Consider the following 21,922-nt stretch of genomic DNA (forward strand, 5'->3'; position numbering starts at 1 on the left):
AAGCATAGGTCATGGATCCTTTCCAAGTGCAAAATAGGCCAATGGAGTTTTTGGTAGCAAAGATTTTATTTTTGAATTAACATATAGAAAAATTGATCATTTTTGTGTACAGTTCTAGGAATTTTACTCTATGTATAAATTTGTATACCCACCACCACATTCAAGATGCAGAATAATTCCATTATCCCAAAGAACTCCTGTATGCTCTTCTTTTGTAATTACCCCTTTCCAAACCTCTGGCAACCTCTGATCTGTTCTTCATTACTATAGTTTTGTCTTTTTGAGAATGTCATATAAATGGAATCATATATATAGAAAGTAACCATTTGAGACTGGCTTCATTCACTCAGCATAATGCCTTTGAGAGTCATCCATGTTTCAGCTATCAATATTCATTTCTATTTTAAAAAATTAAAGTTCACCATTTTAATCATTTTAAAGTGTATCATTTAGTAGTTTTTACTACACTCACAGTGTTGTACAACCATCACCACTATCAAATTTTATAGCATTTTCATTACCCCAGATACCCCATACCCATTATAGTCACTCCCTCCTTCCCCTCCCCCATCCTCTGGCAATCACTAATATCCTTTCTGTCTCTATGGGTATGCCTATTCTAGACATTCTATATAGAGTCGTATAACATATGACCTTTTGTGTCTGGCTTCTTTTAGCATATTACTTTTGAGGTTAATCCATAATACAATACATATCAGTATTACATTCCTGTATTAGTCAGCTCAGGCTGCGGTCATAAAATGTTGAATGTCTTAAACAGCAGATATTAATTTTCTCACATTCCAGATCAAGGTCCAGCATGATTGGTTTCTTGTGAGTACTCTCTTCCTGGCTTGTAGATGCCCACCTTCTCACTACGCCCTCAGATGGCCCTTTCTCTGTAATCAAGTGGGAGTCAGGGGCTCTCTCTGGTATCTCCTTTTTTATTTATATATTTTTATTTTTTATTTTTATTTTTTTTTTCAGTACGCAGGCCTCTCACTGTTGTGGCCTCTCCCATTGCAGAGCACAGGCTCCGGACGCGCAGGCCCAGCTGCCATGGCTTCCAGGCCTAGCTGCTCCACAGCATGTGGGATCTTCCTGGACCGGGGCACGAACCCGTGTCCCCTGCATCGGCAGGCAGACTCTCAACCACTGCGCCACCAGGGAAGCCCTATATATTTTTATTTTTTATTGAAGTATAGTTGATTTACAGTGTTTCAGGTATACAGCGAAGTGATTCAGTTATACATACATATATAAATATGTACTCTTTTTCAGATTCTTTTCCATTATAGGTTATTACAAGCTATATAGTTCCCTGTGCTATACAGTAGGTCCTTGTTTATCTATTTTATATATAGTAGTGTGTATCTGTTAATCGCAAATTCCAAATTTATCCCTACACCCCCTCTTTCCTCTTTGGTAACCGTAAGTTTGTTTTCTGTCTGTGAGTCTATTTCTCCTTTGTAAATAAGTTCATTTGTATCCATTTTTAAGATTCCTCTTATAAGCAATATTATGTGATATTTGTCTTTCTCTGATCTACTTCATTTAGTATAATGATATCTCTTCTTATAAGGACACTAATCCTATCAGATCAGCTCCGATTTCCCCTTAACCTTAATTAAAATAAAGTTACATTGGGGAGTTCCCTGGTGGTCCAGTGGTTAGGACTTGGCACTTTCACTGTTGTGGCCCGGGTTCGATCCCTGGTTGTGGAACTAAGATACTGCAAGCCGCACAGCATGGCCCCAAAAAAAAAAAGTTACATTGGCGGTTAGGATTTCAACATACATATGGGGAGGTACAAGCATTCAGTCTATAACAATTCCTTTCTGTTTTTTTTAAATTTATTTATTTATTTTTGGCTGCGTTCTAGTTGCAGTGAGCAGCGGCTACTCTTCGTTGTGGTGCGTGGGCTTCTCATTGCGGAGCATGGGCTCTAGGCACGTGGGCTTCAGTAGTTGTGGCACACGGGCTCGGTAGTTGTGGCTCATGGGCTCTAGAGTGCAGGCTCAGTAGTTGTGGCGCATGGGCTTAGTTTCTCCGCGGCATGTGGGATCTTCCCGGCCCAGGTCTCCAAGCTGTGTCCCCTGCATTGACAGGCGAATTCTTAACCACTGCGCCACCAGGGAAGTCCAAACAATTCCTTTTTATGGCTGAATACTATTACGTGGTATGCTTAAACCCTGTTTTGTTTATCCATTCATCAGTTGCTGGACATTTGGGTGTTTCTGCTTTTTGGCTATTACAAATATTGACGCTGTGAACGTTCCTGTAACAAGTTTTGTTTGAACACCTGTTTTCATTTCTCTTAGGTATATACTTGGGAGAGGAATTGCTGGGTCACATGGTAATTCTATATTTAGCTTTTTGAGGAACCATCAAACTTCCACAGCATCTGCATCATTTTGCATTCCCGTCAGCAACATGTGAGGTCCCAATTTCTTTTATCTGTTTTTTTGTTGTGTTGTAAGAGTTCTTTTTATATTCTGGATGCTGGACTCTTATCATATATATGATTTGCGAAAATTTTCTCCTATTTTTTTCACTTTATTCATAATATTGTTTGATTCATAGAAGTTTTTAATTTTCGTGAAGTTTAGCGTTAAATATTTTGTTGTTTGTACTTTTGGTGTTATATTTAAGAATCCATTGCTACATCCAAAGTCACAAAGATTTACCCCTGTTTTCCTTTTAAGAGTTTTATGGTTTTCTCCCTTATGTTTAGATCTTTGATACATTTTGGGTTAATTTTTATATATGGTGTGAGGTCAAGAATCTAATAACTTCATTCTTTTGCATGTGGTTATCCAGCAGTCCCGGCGTCATTTGTTGAAAAGGCAATTCTTTCCCCACTGAATAGTCTTGACATCCTTGCCAAAAATCAGTTGACCATTGATGTATGGATTTACTTCGGATTCTCAGTTCTGTTCTATTGGTCTATATGTCTATTCTTGTGCCAGTACCACGCTTTTCTGATTATTGTGGCTTGTAATAGTTTTTGAAACCAGGATGTGTAAGTCCTCCAACTTCGTTCTTCTTTTTGTTCAGCTTTCTTCAAAACATGATTGTTCTGGCTGTTTTGGCTCCCTTGCAGTTTCATATGAATTTTAGGGTCAGTCTGTCAGTTTCTGCCAAAAGCATTTTGGTAGGGATTGCATTGAATCTGTAGATCAATTTGGGGATCTGTAGATCTTAACAATATTATAGACAATAACAATCTGTAGATCTTAACAATAACAATCTGTAGATCTTAACAATATTAAGCATTCTGATCTAGGAACATAGGATGTTTTTCCATTTATTTAGGACTTCTTTCTTTCAACATTGTTTTGCAGTTTTTAGTGTACAAGTCTTCCACCTCCTTGGTTAAATTTATTCCTAAGTATTTTATTCATTTTGATAATATTGGAAATGGAATTGTTTCCTTCATTTCAGATTGTTCATTGCTAGTGTATAGGTATTCATTGCTAATGTACAGAAATACAAATGATTTTTGCATGTTCTTGTATCTGGCAACCTTGCTGAACTTGTTTATTAGATCTAATAGTTTTTCTTCAGGATTTCCTATGTATAAGATCATGACATCTGTGAAGAGAGGTACTTTTACTTTTTCCTTTTCAATTCGGATGCCTTTTGTTTCTTTTTCTCTTACCTAATTGCCCTGGCTAGAACTTCCAGACAGTGTTGAATACTTGGCAAGAGTGAATATCCTTATCTTTTTCTCATCTTAGTGGGAAACTTTAAATCTTTCACCACTGAGTATGTTAGCCGTGAGTTTTTCATAGATGCTCATCATCAGGTTGTAAAATCTTCTTTCCGTTCCTAGGTTGTTGAGTATTTTTACCATGAAAGGGTGTTGGAATTGGTCAAATGCCTTTTCTGTGTCAGTTGAGATGATCATGTTATTTTTTCCCCTTTCATTCTGTTAATAAGGTGTTTAGTTTTTTTTCAGTTGGTTGATTTTTATGTGTTGAACCACCCTTGCACTTCTGGGATACATCCATGGTCCATAGTTCTCTTAATATGCTGCTGAATTTTGTTTGCTATTATTTTGTTGAGGATTCTTGCATCTATATTCATGAGAGATATTGGTCTGTAGTTTTCTTGTGATGTTTTTGTCTTTGGTATCAGGGTAACACCAGCCTCATGGAATGAGTTAGGAAGTATTCCTCTTCTATTTTTTGGCACAGTTTGAGAAGAATTGTTATTTCTTCTTTAAACGTTTAGCAGAATTCATCAGTGAAGCCATATGACCCTTGACTTTTATTTGTCAGAAGTTTTTTAAATTACTGTTTTAATCTCTTTGCTTTTACTAGATCTATTATGTTTTTTATTGTTGAGTCAGTTTTGGTAGTTTATTTCTAGGAATTAGTCCATTTCATCTGTGTTATCTATTTGTTGGCATACTCTTGTTTGTTATATATTTTGTAATACTTTTTATTTCTGTAAAGTCAGTAGTGATGCTCCCACTTTCATTTCTGATTTTAGTAAATTGAGTCGTCTCTCTTTAATTTCTTGGTCAGTCTAACTAAAGGTTTGTCATTATTGTTATTCTTTTCAAAGAAGTTTTAGTTTCACTGATTTTCTGTTTTTCTATTTTCTCACTTTAAAAAATCTCCACCCAAATCTTTATTATTTCCTTTCTTCTGCTTGCTTTGCATTTAGTTTCTTCTTTTTCTAGTTCCTTAAGTGTAGAAGGTTAGGTTACTGATTAGTGATATTCTTTTTTTTAATATAGGCGTTTACAGATATAAATTCCCCTCTGAGCACTGCTTTAGCTGCATCCCGTATATTTTGGTATGTTGGTTTTTTTTTTTTTTTTTTAATTCTTCTCAAAGTATTTTCTAATTTTCTTTCTTTTTTATTTTTATTTTTGGCCACACCATGAGGCTTGTGGGATCTTGGTTCCCTGACCAGGGATCAAATTTGTGCCCCCTACAGTGGAAGTGTGGAGTCCTAACCATTGGACCACCAGGGAATTCCCAAGTATTTTCTGTTTTTCATTGTGATTACTTCTTTGACTCACTGGTTAAAAATGTGTTGTTTAATTTCTACATATTTATGAATTTCTCAGTTTTCCTGTTATTGATCCCAGTTTCTTTACATTATTGTTGGAGAAGATATTTTGTATGATTACTAACTTTTTAAATTTATTGAGACCTTTTTTTGTGGTTTAACATGGTCTACCCTGGAGAATGTTCCATGTGCACTTGAAAAAATGTATATTCTGCTCTTGGTGGGCTATGTATGTCTTTTAGGTCTACTTGATTTATAGTGTTGCTCAAGTTTTCTGTTTCCTTTTTATCTCTTAGTTTCATTTGTTATTGAAAGTGGGATGTTGAAGTCTACAACTATTATTGTTGAACTTTTCCTCCTTTCCACTCTGTCAGTTTTGCTTCATATATTTTGGGCTTGGTTGTTAGGTGTATTTATATTTTAAATTGTTAAATCTTTTTTTTTAAAAATTATGGTATAGTTGATGTACTTTATGAGTTTAAGGTGTACAGGATAGTAATCAGAATTTTTAAAAGTTATATTTCATTTATAGTTATTGTTAAATCTTCTTGGTAAATTGATTTTTATCATATAATGTCCTTCTGTGTCTATTGTAACAAGTTTTATCTTAACATTTATTTTGTCTGATACTAGTATATCCACTTCATTTTTCTTTCAGTTGCTGTTTTCATGGACTTTTTCTTTTCTTTCATTTTCATCCTCTTTATGTCTTTGAATCTAACATGAGTTTCTTGTATACAGCATGTAGTTGGATCATGTTCTTTTCTTAAATCCATTCTGCCCATCTCTGCCTTTTATAGGAGAGTTTAATTCATTTACATTTAATGTAGTTACTGATAAGGAAGGATCTTTGCCATTTTGCTGTTTGTTTTCTACATATCTCATGTCACTTTTGTTCTTTGGAAGTCTTCCATTACTGCGTTCTTTTGTGTTATATACATATTTTCTAGTGTACCATTTTGATTCCTTTCCCACTTCTTTTACTGTACAGTTTTTAGTTATTTTCTTAGTGTTTGCCCTGGGGATATATATATATATATATATATATATATATATAAAATGTCTTAATTAATAACAACTTAGTTTCAGTAGTATTACAAAATACTTTGCTCCTATGTAGCTGTGTCCCTCGTCTTTAGGTTGTTATTGTATTGTCGCAGATTACATCTTTATACATTGTATGCCCATCAACATAAACTTTTGATTATTTTTGTATGTAGCTGTCTTTTTAATCACATAAGGAAAAAAAAGGAGTTACAAACCAAAATACAACCCCTCTCCCTTTCTTCCTTTCCCAAACATTTTATGATATAGTGCTTCTGTTATGCTTTCAGATACTATTCTAAACAGTTTGCAGATATTTACTTAATTATCTTAATTTTTTGAGATCAAAACAATTTTATAGCCAAGGAAAGTGAGACATAAAGAAGACAAATAACTTGCCCAAGGCCATAGAACTGTTATAACACACAGTCAGAAATTTGAACCTAGGTAATCTGGCTCCAGAATCCATGTTCTTAACTACTACTAGTCTCTTACTTCCTGGAGTATGTAAAATTCAGTTGGATACATGAAACATATGCATTTGTGTTGAAAATTCAAGACAGATAAAGCAAAGGATACTAGGAGTCAGTTGGGAGGAAAGATAACTTTGGAGCTATGTCCTTGAAAACCAAGCAGGATCAAGACTCTCGAGATTTGAGAGAAGACCGTTTTAGGCAGAAGAAACAGGGTGACGTGAGGGACTGAGATAAGCAAAAGCAAGGTGTATTTGAGAAACAGAGTACTTTCAGTTGAGTGTGCTTGAAGGACATTTGGAGAGGATGTTGAAAAGGTTCACTTTAGGAAGGATTTAAAAGCTAGACTTCATAGTTTGGAATCTACTCTGCAGGCATTAGGTAATCATTGAATACTGTTGAGCAGAGAGAAACTATAAAGAATTTACTTTATATGTAAAGATTATATAAATCTGAAGGCTAGCTGAAACTTTAATTTTAAAATTTCTAAAACATGGTGAAGCTTATTCCATTGGGGGCCAGATTGAAGTTTGATATTTTGTACTGCCATATATTAAGGTATGTTGGAGATGTGTTATAAAGTAATGATTTTTTAAATTTGCAAATTAGATATGTTTAAGGAAATGTGTTTGGTTTTATCAAAGGGGATATGCTTCCTTTCAAAATCATCTCTTGTATGAGAGGTAGGGTGGTGTAATATGCATTTAATTACATGCCATATACAGTAGTTCAGATCAGCAGTGTTTTTTGAGTCCTTATGAAACCAGCGTGTTTGCCAGATGATGGAAGTATAACCATAAATAAGACGTGGTCATATTTTCAGTCTCTTTTCCTTCCTAATTGGTGAATGTTGGAATGCTCTAGTATTCAGTCTTCTTTGTCCTTTCTTTTTTTCTTTTGTTCATATTCTTTTCCTTTATAGTTTATTACAAGATACTGAGTATAGTTCCCTATGCTATACAGTAGGACCTTGTTGTTTATCTATCTTATATATAGTAGTTTGTATCTGCTAATCCCAAACTCCTAATTTATCCCTCCCTCACCCCCTTTCCCCTTTGGTAACTATAAGTTTGTTTTCTATGTCTGTGAGTCTGTTTCTGTTTTGTAAATAAGTTCATTTGTATCTTTTTTTTTTTTTGATTTCACATAAGTGATATCATATGATATTTGTCTTTCACTGGCTTACTTCAGTTAATATGATAATTTCTAGTTCCATCCATGTTGCTGGAAATTTCTTTTCTTTTTTTTTTTTTTTAACAGCAAGTAGAACTCTTTTTATTTAGTTGTTTGTTTGTCACGCCTGACAGCATGCAGGATCTTAGTTCCCCAACCAGGGATTGAACCGATGCTCCCTGAAGTGGAAGTACAGAGTCCTAACCACTGGACCACCAGGGAATTCCCCACATTTCATTCTTTTTTATGGCTGAGTAGTATTCCGCTGTATATATATGCCACATCTTTGTTCATTCATCTGTCAATAGACATTTAGGTTGCTCCCATGTCTTGGCTGTTGTAAATAGTGCTGCTGTGAACATTGAGTGTGTGGGGGTGCATGTATCTTTTCAAACTAGAGTTTTGCCCATATATATGCCCAGGAGTGGGATTGCTAGATCATATGGCAACTCTGCTTTTAGTTTTTTAAGGAATCTCCATACTGTTTTCCATAGTGGCTGTACCAACTTACATTCCCACCAGCAGTGTAGGAGGGTTCCCTTTTCTCTACACCCTCTGCAGCATTTAATTTGTGGACTTTTTGATGATGGCCATTCTGACCAGAGTAAGGTGATACCTCATTGTAGTTTTGATTTGCATTTCTCTAATTAGCAGTCTTGAGCATCATTTCATGTGCTTATTGGCCATCTGTATGTCTTCTCTGGAGAAATGTCTATTTAGGTCTTCTGCACATTTTTTGATTGGGTCCTTTTTATCTGCCCTCATTGAGTGGATAAGATCTCATCTAGTTCTAAGGCTTTATATTCTGTCTGTACTTTGATGATTTCCAGTTTTATATCCCTGATCCCAGGGATCAAACTCACCTATCCAGTTGTTTCCTGCATACATCCACTTTGATTTGCAAGAGACAAGTCAGACTTAATGTGTCCAAAACTGAACTAGATTTGTCTCTGTCCAGCCTGTTTCTCCTCCAGTCTTCTCTTAGAAAGTTACATTACCATTCACCCAGCTCTTGACCAAAAAAAGCCTAAGTGTCCTTTCCCTCATTCTACATCTACTGCATCATCAAAGCAAATTGGTTTAATCTTCAATATATACTCTATATTCTGTCACTACTTTCTACCTCCATTACTGCCATTCCGGTTTAAGTCACCATTTTCTCTTGCCAAGGCTATTGTAATAATAGTCTCATTATAATGTTTTACTTATAATCAGTTATCTGTGCAGCCACCTGGTAAACTTAAACAGTATAAATCTGATCACATTACTTCCACCACTACCCAAATGTGTAAAGCTAGTGGATTTCTCTTAAGTTCAAACGTCAGATCGTCTCACCATAGCCTCTGTGATCTTGCCTCTAGAGCTCTGATCTCATGTTCTGCTTTCCATTTTATTCACTTTGCTCAGACCATACCAACTTTCTTGCTGTTTCTCACATATACCATACTTCATACCATTTACTGCTTCAGTACTGTTCCCTCTGCCTAGAACGTTCCTTTGTCTTGGATATCTAAATGGCTTGCTCACTCCATTCAGTGCTCAAAAATTCAGCCTCCTAGAGTCTTTTCCAGTCTGCTGTATTCTTCTTTGACCAGTTCTTCTTTTACTTACCTTCACCACATATTATTCATTATCATCGTCATCATTATTTATATCATTTGTCTCCTCTGCCAGAATTAAAGTTCCAAGATAAGAACTTTTGTCTGTGTTGTTCACAGCTGCATTCTAGTGACTGACTCATAGTAGACACTCAATAAATAGAAATAAATAAGTATCTATAGTCTATCAAGGACAGAAGGCTCAGCAACAACAACTTTTCTAAAAGGCAATAGAAATCGCTGATCTCTCATATAATATTTTTAGTATCTGAGAAAATATGTAATGACAAAAGGCTATTATGAATTCAATAATGCTTTTTAAAGAAATAATGCATTTTGTTCATAGCAAAAAAATGCATTTAGAAAAGCAGTGACTCTATGTGCAAGCACATTTTTATTTAATTTACAAACAGTGCTTATGTATGTGGACGTACTGACCTTGTAATGACTGAGTTCCTCTAAGGAATTGTGGCCCACAGATTGTGAACTCCTGATATAATTGACCTATTCCTAATCAGCTTCAGATTTGCATTTAAATGGCTTCTTTTTAGCGTAATTACTCTACCCAAGACAGTTTGATATAACAGAAAAAAATGAACCAAAACTGTCCTGGGAGTTCCAAGGAACTAAATTCATCTGACCTAGTTACTTACTACCTTTGCAGTCTTGGTTACTTAACATCTTGGGATCTCATTTATGGCATAATGTATGTAAATACAATTATATGAAATTATTTCAGTAATGTTCCAGCTACTCAGTATGTATCCCTTTTCCCTCCTTAGTGTATTAATACCACTGTTTTTCAGTACTTCATCTCTCAATTTATTGCTCTCTTTGCTGTGATTACAGCTTTGCACAAAAATGTGTCCTGTCATCTCTGTTCATGGGGCAGCAAAGCAAGCCATTAATTAATTCTGGTTTTAGTTCATAGATACAGGAACCTTTTTCCATTAGATGTCACTTGCCCTTCTGTTTCATTTATTTGCATTTCTTTGGGTCTTCAGCATGCGAGACACACGAAATAGAGTCATTATAAAATCTTAAATCACTTAGGTAAATAGAAGGATATAGGAATTAGGAAGGGTGTGTTTGTATTCATCCAACAAACACTGCAGTTAAGGAACAGGCAGGCTGATGTTAAGAAAAAGATGAATAGGCTCCAGTTCTCTGCTCAAAATCTAGTAGATAAAATGCCAAAAAAAAGAAAAATTGAAGTATAGTTTACTAGTAGTACAACTTCAGCGCTGTTGAGGATGTTCTTAACTTTGCCTGGGGCTTATGGGCTGAGATAAGGGATGCCTTAGAATTAACTGGATTAAAGGTTGCAGAAGAACATTCTGGGCAGAGGGCTTGCTGTACTTAAAAGGCATGGAAGCATTAACATGTATGTAACGACCAATAAATCAGTCTGGCCAGAGCATAGCATATGTAGAAAGAAAATGGCAGGGCAGACTGAAAAGGTAGTTTGGGACTAGACAGACCCTCAGTGATCTTGCATGCCAGCCAGGAATTTGAAGTTTTCAGTATTGTCAGTGGAAAGCCATCAAAGATTTTTAAAACCAGGAAAAGACGGAAGAAGTTTCGTGGCAGTGTGAAAGATGGATTCTGGTGGATTTGATGGTATAGGCGATGTTTTAAATAGATGAATGAAAAGTTGAGATGTTATTAGCAGGTTGTGTGAAAAAGTGAAAAGCCTGGGCTTTAGAATCACCAGCCTGGTTTTAAACTTAGGCTCTGCGTCTTTGTAGTTGTATGAAAAAAATAGCTGCTTCAGTCTTTTATTTTCTTACATGTATTAGGTAGTAATAATACCTGTTTTACAGTGTTTCCCTGAAGATTTTATCATAATGGGTATGAAGTACCTGATACAGTGCTTGCTTGATACCAGCTAAGGGCTCAATTATTATCTATTATTATCAACATGAGTGACATGTATTATAATTATTAAGGTAAGAAATGGTGAAGGCCTGAATTTACGAGTGGATAAAAGAGAATAGATTTGGATGGATCTTTTGTAATTAACATGAATAGGACTGACTGATGTAGGGAAAGAATGGAATCATGACTGAGTGAGATTTGTAATCTGAATGTCTTGGGGGAAGGGGTTAGTGATGCCATTTTCCTGGTAAGGAATACAGGGATCATCACTGGTTGAGATGAGGGAAAAGGGGTAGAATGATTTTGATTTGGATTTTTGGAGGTATTTGGGATATCTTGGTGATGATATGAAGCAGGCAATTAGAAATAACGTCTGGAGCAAGAGATAAGAGATTGGAGAGTTGTCAGTATATGTGTGGTAGCAGAAATGTGTGTAAATCTTAAACGGCAGAGCATATATTTTAAACATTTCCCCTATATCCCCACACTGCTGAGCTCTGTACAAAACACTTGATTAGTTCTTGTTATTAAGTGTGAGATTTAGGGTGACTTTGTATGTAGAAAAGATAATGCATAGTTACTTCGATTACTAATTTAATGTTCAGTTTATTTAAATTTATAAATTTAAAGCCTCATTCTCCTAAAATATAGATCTTACTCCAAACTTACACTTTTGATAAATATTTTAGTTAACTCTTAAAACATTTTAATGTAAAACTATAGGTATTTTCTCCTTAAATATTGATTTAACAGAACCTTAGATACTTTGAAAAAATCTTGTAAATATAATTTAAACTTAAAAATGTGGTTATTCTTAAGTTGTGTAAGAATTCTAATACAGTATACAAACTTAGTAAGATTTCAGCCTACAACCAGGTCTAAATCAGCTATTCAGTTCTACATTTCAGATTAAAATTCCAAGGCTGGCTCTCTAGCAGGCCAAATTTTCTTAAAGCATTATAAATATTTACCAAATATGCATACTTATTTTGTTAACAGCTTTATTGACATATAATTTATACACCTTACAATTCACCCATTTTAAGTATACAATTCACTGATTTTTATTACATTTACCAAGTTGTGCAGCCATCACCAAAATCTGTTAGAGTAAGTCCATCACCTTGAAAAGAAACGTGGTGTCCATTTGCAGTCATTCCCATTTTCACTCCCAGCCCTAGGAAAACACTACTTTCTATTGCTATAGATTTGTCTTTTGTGGACATTTCATATAAACAGAATCATACAGTATGTGATCTTTTATTTCTGGCCTTTTTCACTTAGCATAATGTTTTGAAGTTCATTCATCCTTATTGTAATAATATTCTCATTATATGGATATACTACATTTTATTTATCCTAGATTACTTTTTTTTGCAGTACGCGGGACTCTCACTGCTGTGGCCTCTCCTGTAGCGGAGCACAGGCTCCGGACGCGCAGGCTCAGCGGCCATGGCTCACAGGCCCAGCCGCTCCGCGGCATGTGGGATCTTCCCAGACCAGGGCACGAACCCGTGTCGCCTGCATCGGCAGGCGGACTCTCAACCACTGCGCCACCAGGGAAGCCCTAGATTACTTTTTAATACGAAATAATTAAGGTTTAATTCTCTTAAATCACTCCTATACTTTGTTTAAAAAAAAAGAAAACTTCAAAATAAGTGAACTAAGCTTCTGTCATAAGTTAGAAAAAGAACAGCAGAATAAACCTAAAGAAAATAGAGAGATAATGAAACTTAGTGAAAATTAATGAACCAGAAAACAAAGATATATTAGAGAAGATCAAGAAAAGTCAAAAGTGAATTGGGAGGGGGGACTAAGAAAACAAGCCTGGTAAAATTGATCAAGGAATAAAAGACATAAATAAATAATATTATGAAAATGAAGACTACAGAGGAAGAGGAGATTTAAAAGATAAGGGATTTATAGCAGCGTTATTTTATACTAGCCAAAAGGTAGAAGCAACTTGTGTCCATCGATGTATGAATGGATAAACAAAATATGATCTATGTATCGGTGGAATGTTATTCAGCCTTAAAAGGGACAGAAGTCCTGTCACATGCTGCAGGATGGATGAACTGTGAGGATGTTATGCTAAATGAAGTAAGCCAGTTACTAAATGACAAATATATACTCTGTTATTCCACTTAAGAGGTGTGCAGTAGTCACATTTGTATAGACAGAAAGTAGAATGGTGGTTGGCAGGACTGGGAGTAGGAGGAAATAGGGAGTTACTATTTAATGGGTATAGAGTTTCAGTTTTGCAAGATGAAAAAAGTACTGGAGATGGGTGATGGTGCAAACAGTGTAAATATATGTAATGGTAAACTTAAAAATGATTAAAATTATAAATTTTATATTATGTACGTTTTACCACAACTTTAAAAAAGATAAGGGAAAATACTATCAACCATATGCCAATAATTTTGAAATTAAAGAAAAATATAACTTACCAAAAACTGACTCAAGAAGAAATAAAAAGCTTGAATTATTCTATAACTATTAAATAAATTTAATATTAAAACTCTTCTGTCAAAGAGAATAAGCCCAGAATGCTTTAGATTTGAGTTCTTCCCAACTTTTATGGAAGAAAGATTCCCAATTTTCTGTCACCTCTTTCAGAAAGTAGGAAAAATGGAAATATGTCTCAACTCTTTCGAGGAGGACAGTTTCCAAACCCAAACATATATAAGAAAAAAAAAGTTATAGGTCAGTTTCACTCATGAAATAGATTAGCCCTTTAGTAATTGAAAAATTCTTCACTTTTTTGTTTTATGCTTTTAAAAAAATTTTTATTGGAGTATAGTTGCTTTACAGTGTTGTGTTCGTTTCAGGTGTACAGCAAAGTGAAACAGTTATACATATCCATATATCCACTCTTTTTTTTTTTAGATTCTTTTCCCATATACGCCATTACAGAGTATTGAGTAGAGTTCCCTGTGCTATACAGCAGGTTCTTATTAGTTATCTGTGTTTTACGCTTTTATCCTTGAATAATTCTTTTTCTGATTGTTACTGCCACCTTTATTGCTTTCTTTTTTTTTCTTTTTTTTTACAGTTTTCTCATATCTATGTCTCCCTCTTTAGTTTCAACATATCTATGTCACTTTGAGTCTGTTATGAACTGCATATTGCTGTGCCCTACCTGACACTTTTTTCTCTTTTACGTAGTTAATTCAGTTGATTAATATTTATTGTAACATGTACATGGTTGATACTATTCCTGAAATTATTTTTTGTGTTTCTTGTTTAGCATGCTCACCTTTTGTTTCGTTTTTAATTTTATTTACTTTTATAGTTGATCTTTTTTGGTTCTTTATTTCCTCTGGTGATTGGAAATTCTTCAGCTTTATCCATATGTTTTAAGCAAATTTAAAGCTACATGTTCTTTTTTCTTTCTCTCTTTTTTTTGCGGTACGCGGGCCTCTCACCGCTGTGGCCTCTCCCGTTGCGGAGCACAGGCTCCCGACGCGCAGGCTCAGCGGCCATGGCTCATGGGCCCAGCTGCTCCACAGCATGTGGGATCCTCCCAGACCTGGGCACGAACCTGTGTCCCCTGCATCGGCAGGCGGACTCTCAACCACTGCGCCACCAGGGAAGCCCACTACATTTTCTTATCAACATCAAAGAGTAATGACTATTATAAATTGTTCCCTCATCCCACATGCACACTTGATCTTACATACTTAAGCATATTTTACTCTTACTTTTTCACCCAAGATTGTGTTGTAATAGTTTGGGATGTTATTCCTAAATCATTAATTTAAAAAATTATATTGTGTTTATCTATTTAAAGAATCCTTTCTTATCTGTTATATTAAACTGAACCCCCCCCCATATTAGTAACAACTGTTTATACTTAACTGTTAGTTTTACTGGTATATTGCTTACCATTATTTTTTATATAAACAGTGTTTTCCATTTTTAGGTCTTTGTTCTGAATTTTTTTTTTATCTCAACTACTTTAAGTGACTGTTGCTAGTACCCAGAGTAAATGGCTGTCCTGTTTTCCAAATCATAGCATATCCAGTAATTTCTTTATTTTACTCATATCTGTGAAAAATAGATTGGCTAAAAAAAGTGAGGTTTTTTTACCCTCAGAATTTTGTGAGCATACTTCCATTGGCTTTTAGCATTTACTTTTACTTATGAAATGACTGTCATTCTAAATCGCTTTCCTCTTATTTTATGTAAAATTAAGTAAAATTTTCTCCTTATGTGGAGCTTTTAAACTTTTATTTTTGAAATTCAGATATTCTGCCAGGAGAGTTTTTACATGTATATATGCTTTGTTTTCCCGTGAGTATTTTGCCCCAGTACTTCTCGGAGCACATTAAATATGAAGACTCAAGACAGTATTCAACATTAGGAAGTTTTCTTTTCCTTCTCCTCCTCCTTCCCCCTCACTCTACCCCCATTTCTTAAATTTAATTTTTAAAAATTTATACTCTTTGCTCTTTCTTGTTCTAGAAATCCTATTTCACAGACATTGACCTGGCCTCTTCTTCCTCTCTAATCTTTTTCTCATGATTTCTGTGTCTTCAGATTTACTGTGCATTGTGAGGACATTTCTTAAATTGGCTTTTTAAATCACTAATTTGATGTATATTTTTCTACTTAATACCTCTATTTGGTTTTTTGGCAGTTTTGTTTTCCTTTTTTCCCCTCCCCAAGCACATATTCTCCACTTCTTTTCCAGAGCAGCTTGCTTTTTGTTTTAAATGCTGTTCTTCCCTGGTTTCAATAGAAATACTATTTATAATTTTTCTTCAATCTCTGATGTTTTTCTTCATTAATTCTGTTTCAGTTTGGACTTTTTTTTTTTTTTTTTTTTTTGGTGATACGCGGGCCTCTCACTGTTGTGGCCTCTCCTGCTGCGGAGCACAGGCTCCAGACACGCAGGCTCAGCAACCATGGCTCACGGGCCCAGCCACTCCACGGCATGCGGGATCCTCCCGGACCAGGGCACGAACCCATGTCCCCTGCATTGGCAGGTGGACTCTCAACCACTGCACCACCAGGGAAGCCCCTGGGCTGTTAGTTTTGACTGGGTTATTGTTGGTCTTCAGTATGTCCGGTCAGGTTTTTCATCAGTTTTTTCTTTTTTTTTTTTGAATTTTATTTTATTTTTTTATACAGCAGATTCTTATTAGTTATCTGTTTTACACATATTAGTGTGTATAGGTCAATCCCAATCTCCCAGTTCATCCCACTACCCCCCCAACCCTGCTTTCCCCCCTCGGTGTCCATATGTTTGTTCTCTACATTTTTGTCTCTTTCTGCCTTGCACACCAGTTCATCTGTACCATTTTTCTAGATTCCACATTTATGCGTTAATATACGATACTTGTTTTTCTCTTTCTGACTTCATTCTGTATCATAGTCTCTAGGTCCATCCACGTCTCTACAAATGACCCCATTTCATCCTTTTTATGGCTGAATAATATTCCATTGTATATATGTACCACATCTTCTTTATCCATTCATCTGTCGATGGGCAGGTTGCTTCCATGACCTGGCTATTGTAAATAGTGCTGCAGTGAACTTTGGGGTGCGTGTGGCTTTTTGAATTATGGTATATGCTCAGTAGTGGGATTGCTGGGTCATATGGTAATTCTATTTTTAGTTTTTTAAGGAACCTCCATACTGTTCTCCATAGTGGCTGTATCAATTTACATTCCCACCAGTAGTGCAAGAGGGTTCCTTTTTCTCCACACCCTCTCCAGCATTTGTTGTTTGTAGATTTTCTGATGATGCCCATTCTTTTTCATCAGTGCTTGTGCTGGGTAAATTGTGCTGGGTAAGTAAGCCAGCAAATGGGTTCCTCATAGAGCATGGGCCAGAAGCAGATGCTCAGGGAGAGAGGAAGAACTCTTAATGAGTGTAGCTGTCCACCAGGGGTGGATTGCGTAAAGTAATGAGAATAGGAGCCTGGTTTTTGCTCATTACCTGTAGAAGTTCATCCAGACTTATTTGGTTGTATGACACACTGAAATAGCTGGAACATCAGTAAAAAGGGATTAATTACCTTATATTCCTTTGGAGATTGCATGTGAAATATTGATAATCTGGTGCTTTTTAATTATTCATTTTGGCACTCACTTGTAATGAAGTTAAGTGTGGTATTTGCAAGTTTAAAACCTTGAGTTTTAAGCAAAGAACTCCAGATACTATCAGTCTCCTCTTTGTTTAAGCTATTAGTTGATGATTGTTACCAGCAAGCACCTTTGAATTGATATTTTATAAAATAATAATACTCTATTGAAGATTGAGCTCTTTTATACCGGCACCAAGTTTTGCAAGATATCCAAGGGACCTTGATGTGAAAATTACTTATTTTCTGATATGCTCCTAGTTTTCCTTTAGCCCCTCTTTATCTCTCAGACTGATAATCTCTGTACTGTTATCTCAGAGGAGACGTTCCCAAGACTCACAAACCATTTTTTCATTCCATTCATAGTATTTTGCTTTATTTCAAAAGTACAGGCTGTTGCTTATTAGTTGGCTATATATTTGATATGTTCCTATCTTGTTACTTTTCATAATCTGTTTTCCCCATTTTGGTTAGAAATAGAGTAGAGATTATGATTTAGATTGAAGAGGGTAATGTGTGAGGAATTTTAATCTTCTGTCTATTGTTTTTGAGAGCTAGGTTATTCAAAGCAAAGGCTAAAAACCAGGCACATAGAGCCCTAGTGTAAGAGGAACCTTGTGGGAAACAGGAAGACCTTCCTTCCTAGCCTTCTTGAAGCGTTAAATCTCTTTGAGATGACATAAACATATAGAAGAAAAAACAAAAGCAGTGTTTAGATAGCGTATGACAAATTTTGTATTACAGAATACTTACATAGTGCTTTGCATGTGACAGAAAAGAGAAAACGTAAGGTAGTTGACATTTATTTAAAAGGGAGAGAGTGATATGTGAATTCTGAGAATGAGAAAACTGGAAACTCAGGCTCCATGAGAGCAGACACCATGTCTGTTCATCATTGCCTGCCTACTCAGTGCCTGCCACTGTCCCTGATAGGTGGTAGGCTTTCAATTAATATATGTTGGATAAGCGAATATCTATTTGTTGAACAAACTGAAGAGTGCCTTGAAGGAAATAATTTATTTGGGCAGAGGTGAAATGAAAAGGCTTGAGAAAATATTAGGAGGTAGAAATAATAGATGACTGAATACATTAGAATACCAACCTGGATGGAGCTGTGAGAATGAGCAGGAAAGTTCTGAGAAATAAGGCTGTCAGTGGTAGGTTAGGGTGAAATTATAAATAGTTTTGATTGCTGGACTTAGGAATTTGGGATTTGTTTTTTAAACAAAGTGGGGTTTTTCTGAACAGATGGTCACATTGTTAAAGTAGTGTTCAGGAATACTGTCTGAAGACACAGTGATTGTCTTCAGGTTGCAGTGAGAAAGAGATTGGAGACCAGCTTTGATTCCAGTTGCAATATTGGATAGGAATTCTTTGGCCAGTAGTCATGCTCAATAAAATTATTAATATTTCTTTACATGTAATAATATATTACATACCGGTGCTTTTTAAGCCCTGGTGGTTGAACATAAGGACATAGCTGTCTTTTTCATTATTTATTTAATTTTCCATGGCATTTTATTTGTTGATCTTCATGGCTTTTTTGTGAGATCATGGTATAAATTTTGAATACATTTGTTCTTTTCTTGTTTGCCTTTTGTTAGTGTCAAGCATAGCACGTGAGACATTCCTTGTTGCTATGCAACTGCTAAATTCAGTATTTAGTATTAATAAAACTGAATGGCATTAAATTCAGTTAACAGGGGGAAGCAAAATATGACTTAACAATGTCTGATCAGTATTTGTACGGTTTAATGTATTGTTGCAGACGTGAGCAAAAGAGAAGTGACTTGTTTACAGTTACTGTTTTGATCAAAATTAGTTGTGGTTAAATCTTTGCATTTATGACCAGATTTTTTTTCTTGTTTGATTCTTTTTGGTCTGTCCCTTTCACTGCTCTTTGATAATGTGATTCAGTTTTTGTTAGTGTTTGTGTGTTATTGATGAAGTTCTTATTCTATTATTCTTTCCAATTCTGTTATCTTCTGTAATTTTTAAAATTTTATCTCCCAAGGCTTTTATTTGCTTTTTTTTTCTTAGTATTATTTTTTGCTCTATTTACATTTTTCCCTTTCAAGAATTTATGGCTAAGCATCCACATTTGGAATTTGTTATAATTTCATATAAACCCAGGTGAAAGCCTGTTAGATATGCTCTTCAGAGTAAGGGCCACCTGTAATCCCCTTTAGTTATTTGCAGTGTGTACTTGGTACTTGCCAGATATTGAAGTGCTTTCATTAATATTTGTGAAGTCAGAAATCCATTTTGAGGATAAGAGGGCTTTAGAGGCAGCTGCAGGGTTTTTTTTTTTTAAGTTAGTGTTGAAAATATCTAGTTTGCAGGCCCAGGATAGGCAGTATCTAGCAATTCTTTCTCATCCCCTCATCACCACCTCCCCACTCTCAAAACTCTTAGCCCAACACTTTCTCTCCTCCCTAGTGTAGGGAAGAGAGGACATAGTAATTTAGTGGACAGTGTTTTAATTATAGTAGGCAAACAATAAACAGGATAGATACCTCCCATTTGCTTGAATGGGTAGTTTGGTTTTGCTGATGTCCTTGGAATCATTTTGATGGGAAGAACTAAGGAGAGTTGAAAAACGATTAATCCTTAATAATAAATGAAAATCTAGAATCTAGAAATCATGAAAATAATTTAGAAAAATCAACTCTCTAACTACAGTGCAGATGATACAAACTCTAGGGATTACCCTATTGAAAATGATGGCTTAATATTAAGGGCAAAGAAATCCCTTACATTACAATGTTACTCTTACAACAAGGTAAAATACTGTTTCTAGGGACCATCTTTTCTACTCCCTTACTTTCCAAACCCTTTATGGTGATTGTATTTGTGGTTAGGAAGTGTCCCTGTTTGTGGACCTCATGTATCCACCTGGCTATAGTATTTTTACATTAGTAGTTCCCTCACTTTTGAACATAAGAGTGCTTTTTTAACAATTAAAAAAAAATTATAAACCCTTAGGTGATAATACATTATGTGACAAAATACATAGTGCCCCAAACTACTAGGAAATCAGTAACACTTTATATATTTTCTTAATTGCAGTAATATTTGTGTGCATTTGAAAAGTTGTATGTACACTGAATGCGCAAGACCTTTCTAAAGGTCATGCTTAAAGGACATGGACTCATGGACCTCTTGTAATTATTTGAGCTCCTAATGAGGTCCATGATACATAATTTGGGAACTGCTGCACTAATGAATTATGTATTATGTTGTATAAGGGTACAATTTGATTCTCTTTTGCATTTTCCTCCTTACTCTTAATAACCCATAGAAAACAGCAAGATGGCAAAGATATTTTTACATTGTTTTTCATTGAGTTAATCAGCAACGTTTGAGATAATAAATTAGAAAAGGTTTTGTTTTCATTTTCTACTTTTTTCTTTTAGAACTTTCTAAAGGAATTTTTTTAAATATATTTTTAAAATTTATTTGGCTGTGTCGGGTGTTAGTTGTGGCTCGCAGGATCTTCTATTGCAGTGCGCAGGCTTCTTCCTAGTTGTGGCACGCAGGCTCAGTAGTTGCAGCATGCAGGCTCTCTAGTTGTGGTGCGTGGGTCAGTAGTTGTGGCACATGGGTCAGTAGTTGTGGCGTGTGGGCTCTCTAGTTGTGGCACACAGGCTCTACAGCACGCAGTCTCAGTAGTTACAGCACGTGGGCTTAGTTGCCCTGTGGCATGTGGGATCTTATTTCCGTGACCAGGGATCGAACCTGCGTCCTCTGCGTTGGCAGGTGGATTCTTAACCACTGGACCACCAGGGAAGTCCCCTCATTTTCTACTTTGTACTGATTGAGAGTGGTAATAGTTTAAACATCTATGTATAGGTATATTTGAATTCTCTTTCTCTCTCTCTCTCTCTCTTTCTTTTTGTATGTGTGAGTAGTGGCTTCTAGCTTCATAAAGGAACCAGTGAGTAGTTACTGTGGCAGTGTGAACTAATTACAGAAGTCTTTTTATTTTATAATATTTAAAATGGGCTTTTTTGTGTGTGCATGTGATACAGATGTTGTTTTCAGTTAGGATTTTCCTTCTTAAAAAATACTGTTAGATTGAAGAATCTATTATCTCAGTTCATATTCAGAAACATGCCATTTAGATTAACCCAGAACATTGTGGAAACTTTGAAGCAGTTTGACTCTTTCATTGGGGAGGGTGCTTTTTAAAATGAAGTTTGAAAGTTTATGTAAAGAGGTATTTGGAATTTTGTAAGATAGTAAGAGATCTCATGATTCCATTCCTTCATTGGTTATTTCTACTGTTGTTTTGTATTGTCTTGGAATGGGCTCTGAATTTGTATTGAGTGTTATTCACTGACAAAAATGCAAATGCTCCCTTTAGATTGGTCGTATACTCTCCTCAGCATCCCATCAGTAATAATCTGGAGGTCCTTGAGAATTGGAAGAAAACACCATTGTTTTTTTCATGCAACAAGGTTAAATTTACTGTAGGGAATATTATTGTAATAATGGATTTTTTTTCATCCTTTTAGGGTTTGAAAGTATTCTTGAAGGGCTGTTTGGACCTGCATTATTAAAAGATCTCAGTTTATTTAAAGGTATTCAGAATTTTTTTGGCATTTCAAATTCTTCCTGGTGACATAAATGATACCTTG

The 21,922-nt window shown here is 35.5% G+C and overlaps 1 protein-coding gene across 12 annotated transcripts in view; it reads left to right on the forward strand.

Annotated features, from left to right (window-relative positions):
- Positions 1 to 21,922, forward strand: part of LCOR (ligand dependent nuclear receptor corepressor) — a 136,211-nt gene that overhangs the window by 40,169 nt on the left and 74,120 nt on the right. For 11 of the 12 annotated variants that reach the window (XM_033425683.2, XM_033425675.2, XM_049697445.1 and 8 more), the window contains exon 3: positions 21,800 to 21,865. Coding sequence is in view for 9 of the 12 variants with exons in the window: in XM_033425675.2 (XP_033281566.1) it covers positions 21,800 to 21,865 (66 nt within the window). In the remaining 3 variants the exon portion in view is untranslated. Of the gene's footprint in view, positions 1 to 2,380; positions 2,436 to 21,799; positions 21,866 to 21,922 lie in introns of those variants that run through there. The other variant, XM_033425686.2, reaches the window with a different exon arrangement.

The sequence above is a fragment of the Orcinus orca genome, chromosome 14, assembly GCF_937001465.1.
Source record: "Orcinus orca chromosome 14, mOrcOrc1.1, whole genome shotgun sequence".
In the NCBI taxonomy this organism is placed as follows: Eukaryota; Metazoa; Chordata; class Mammalia; order Artiodactyla; family Delphinidae; genus Orcinus; species Orcinus orca.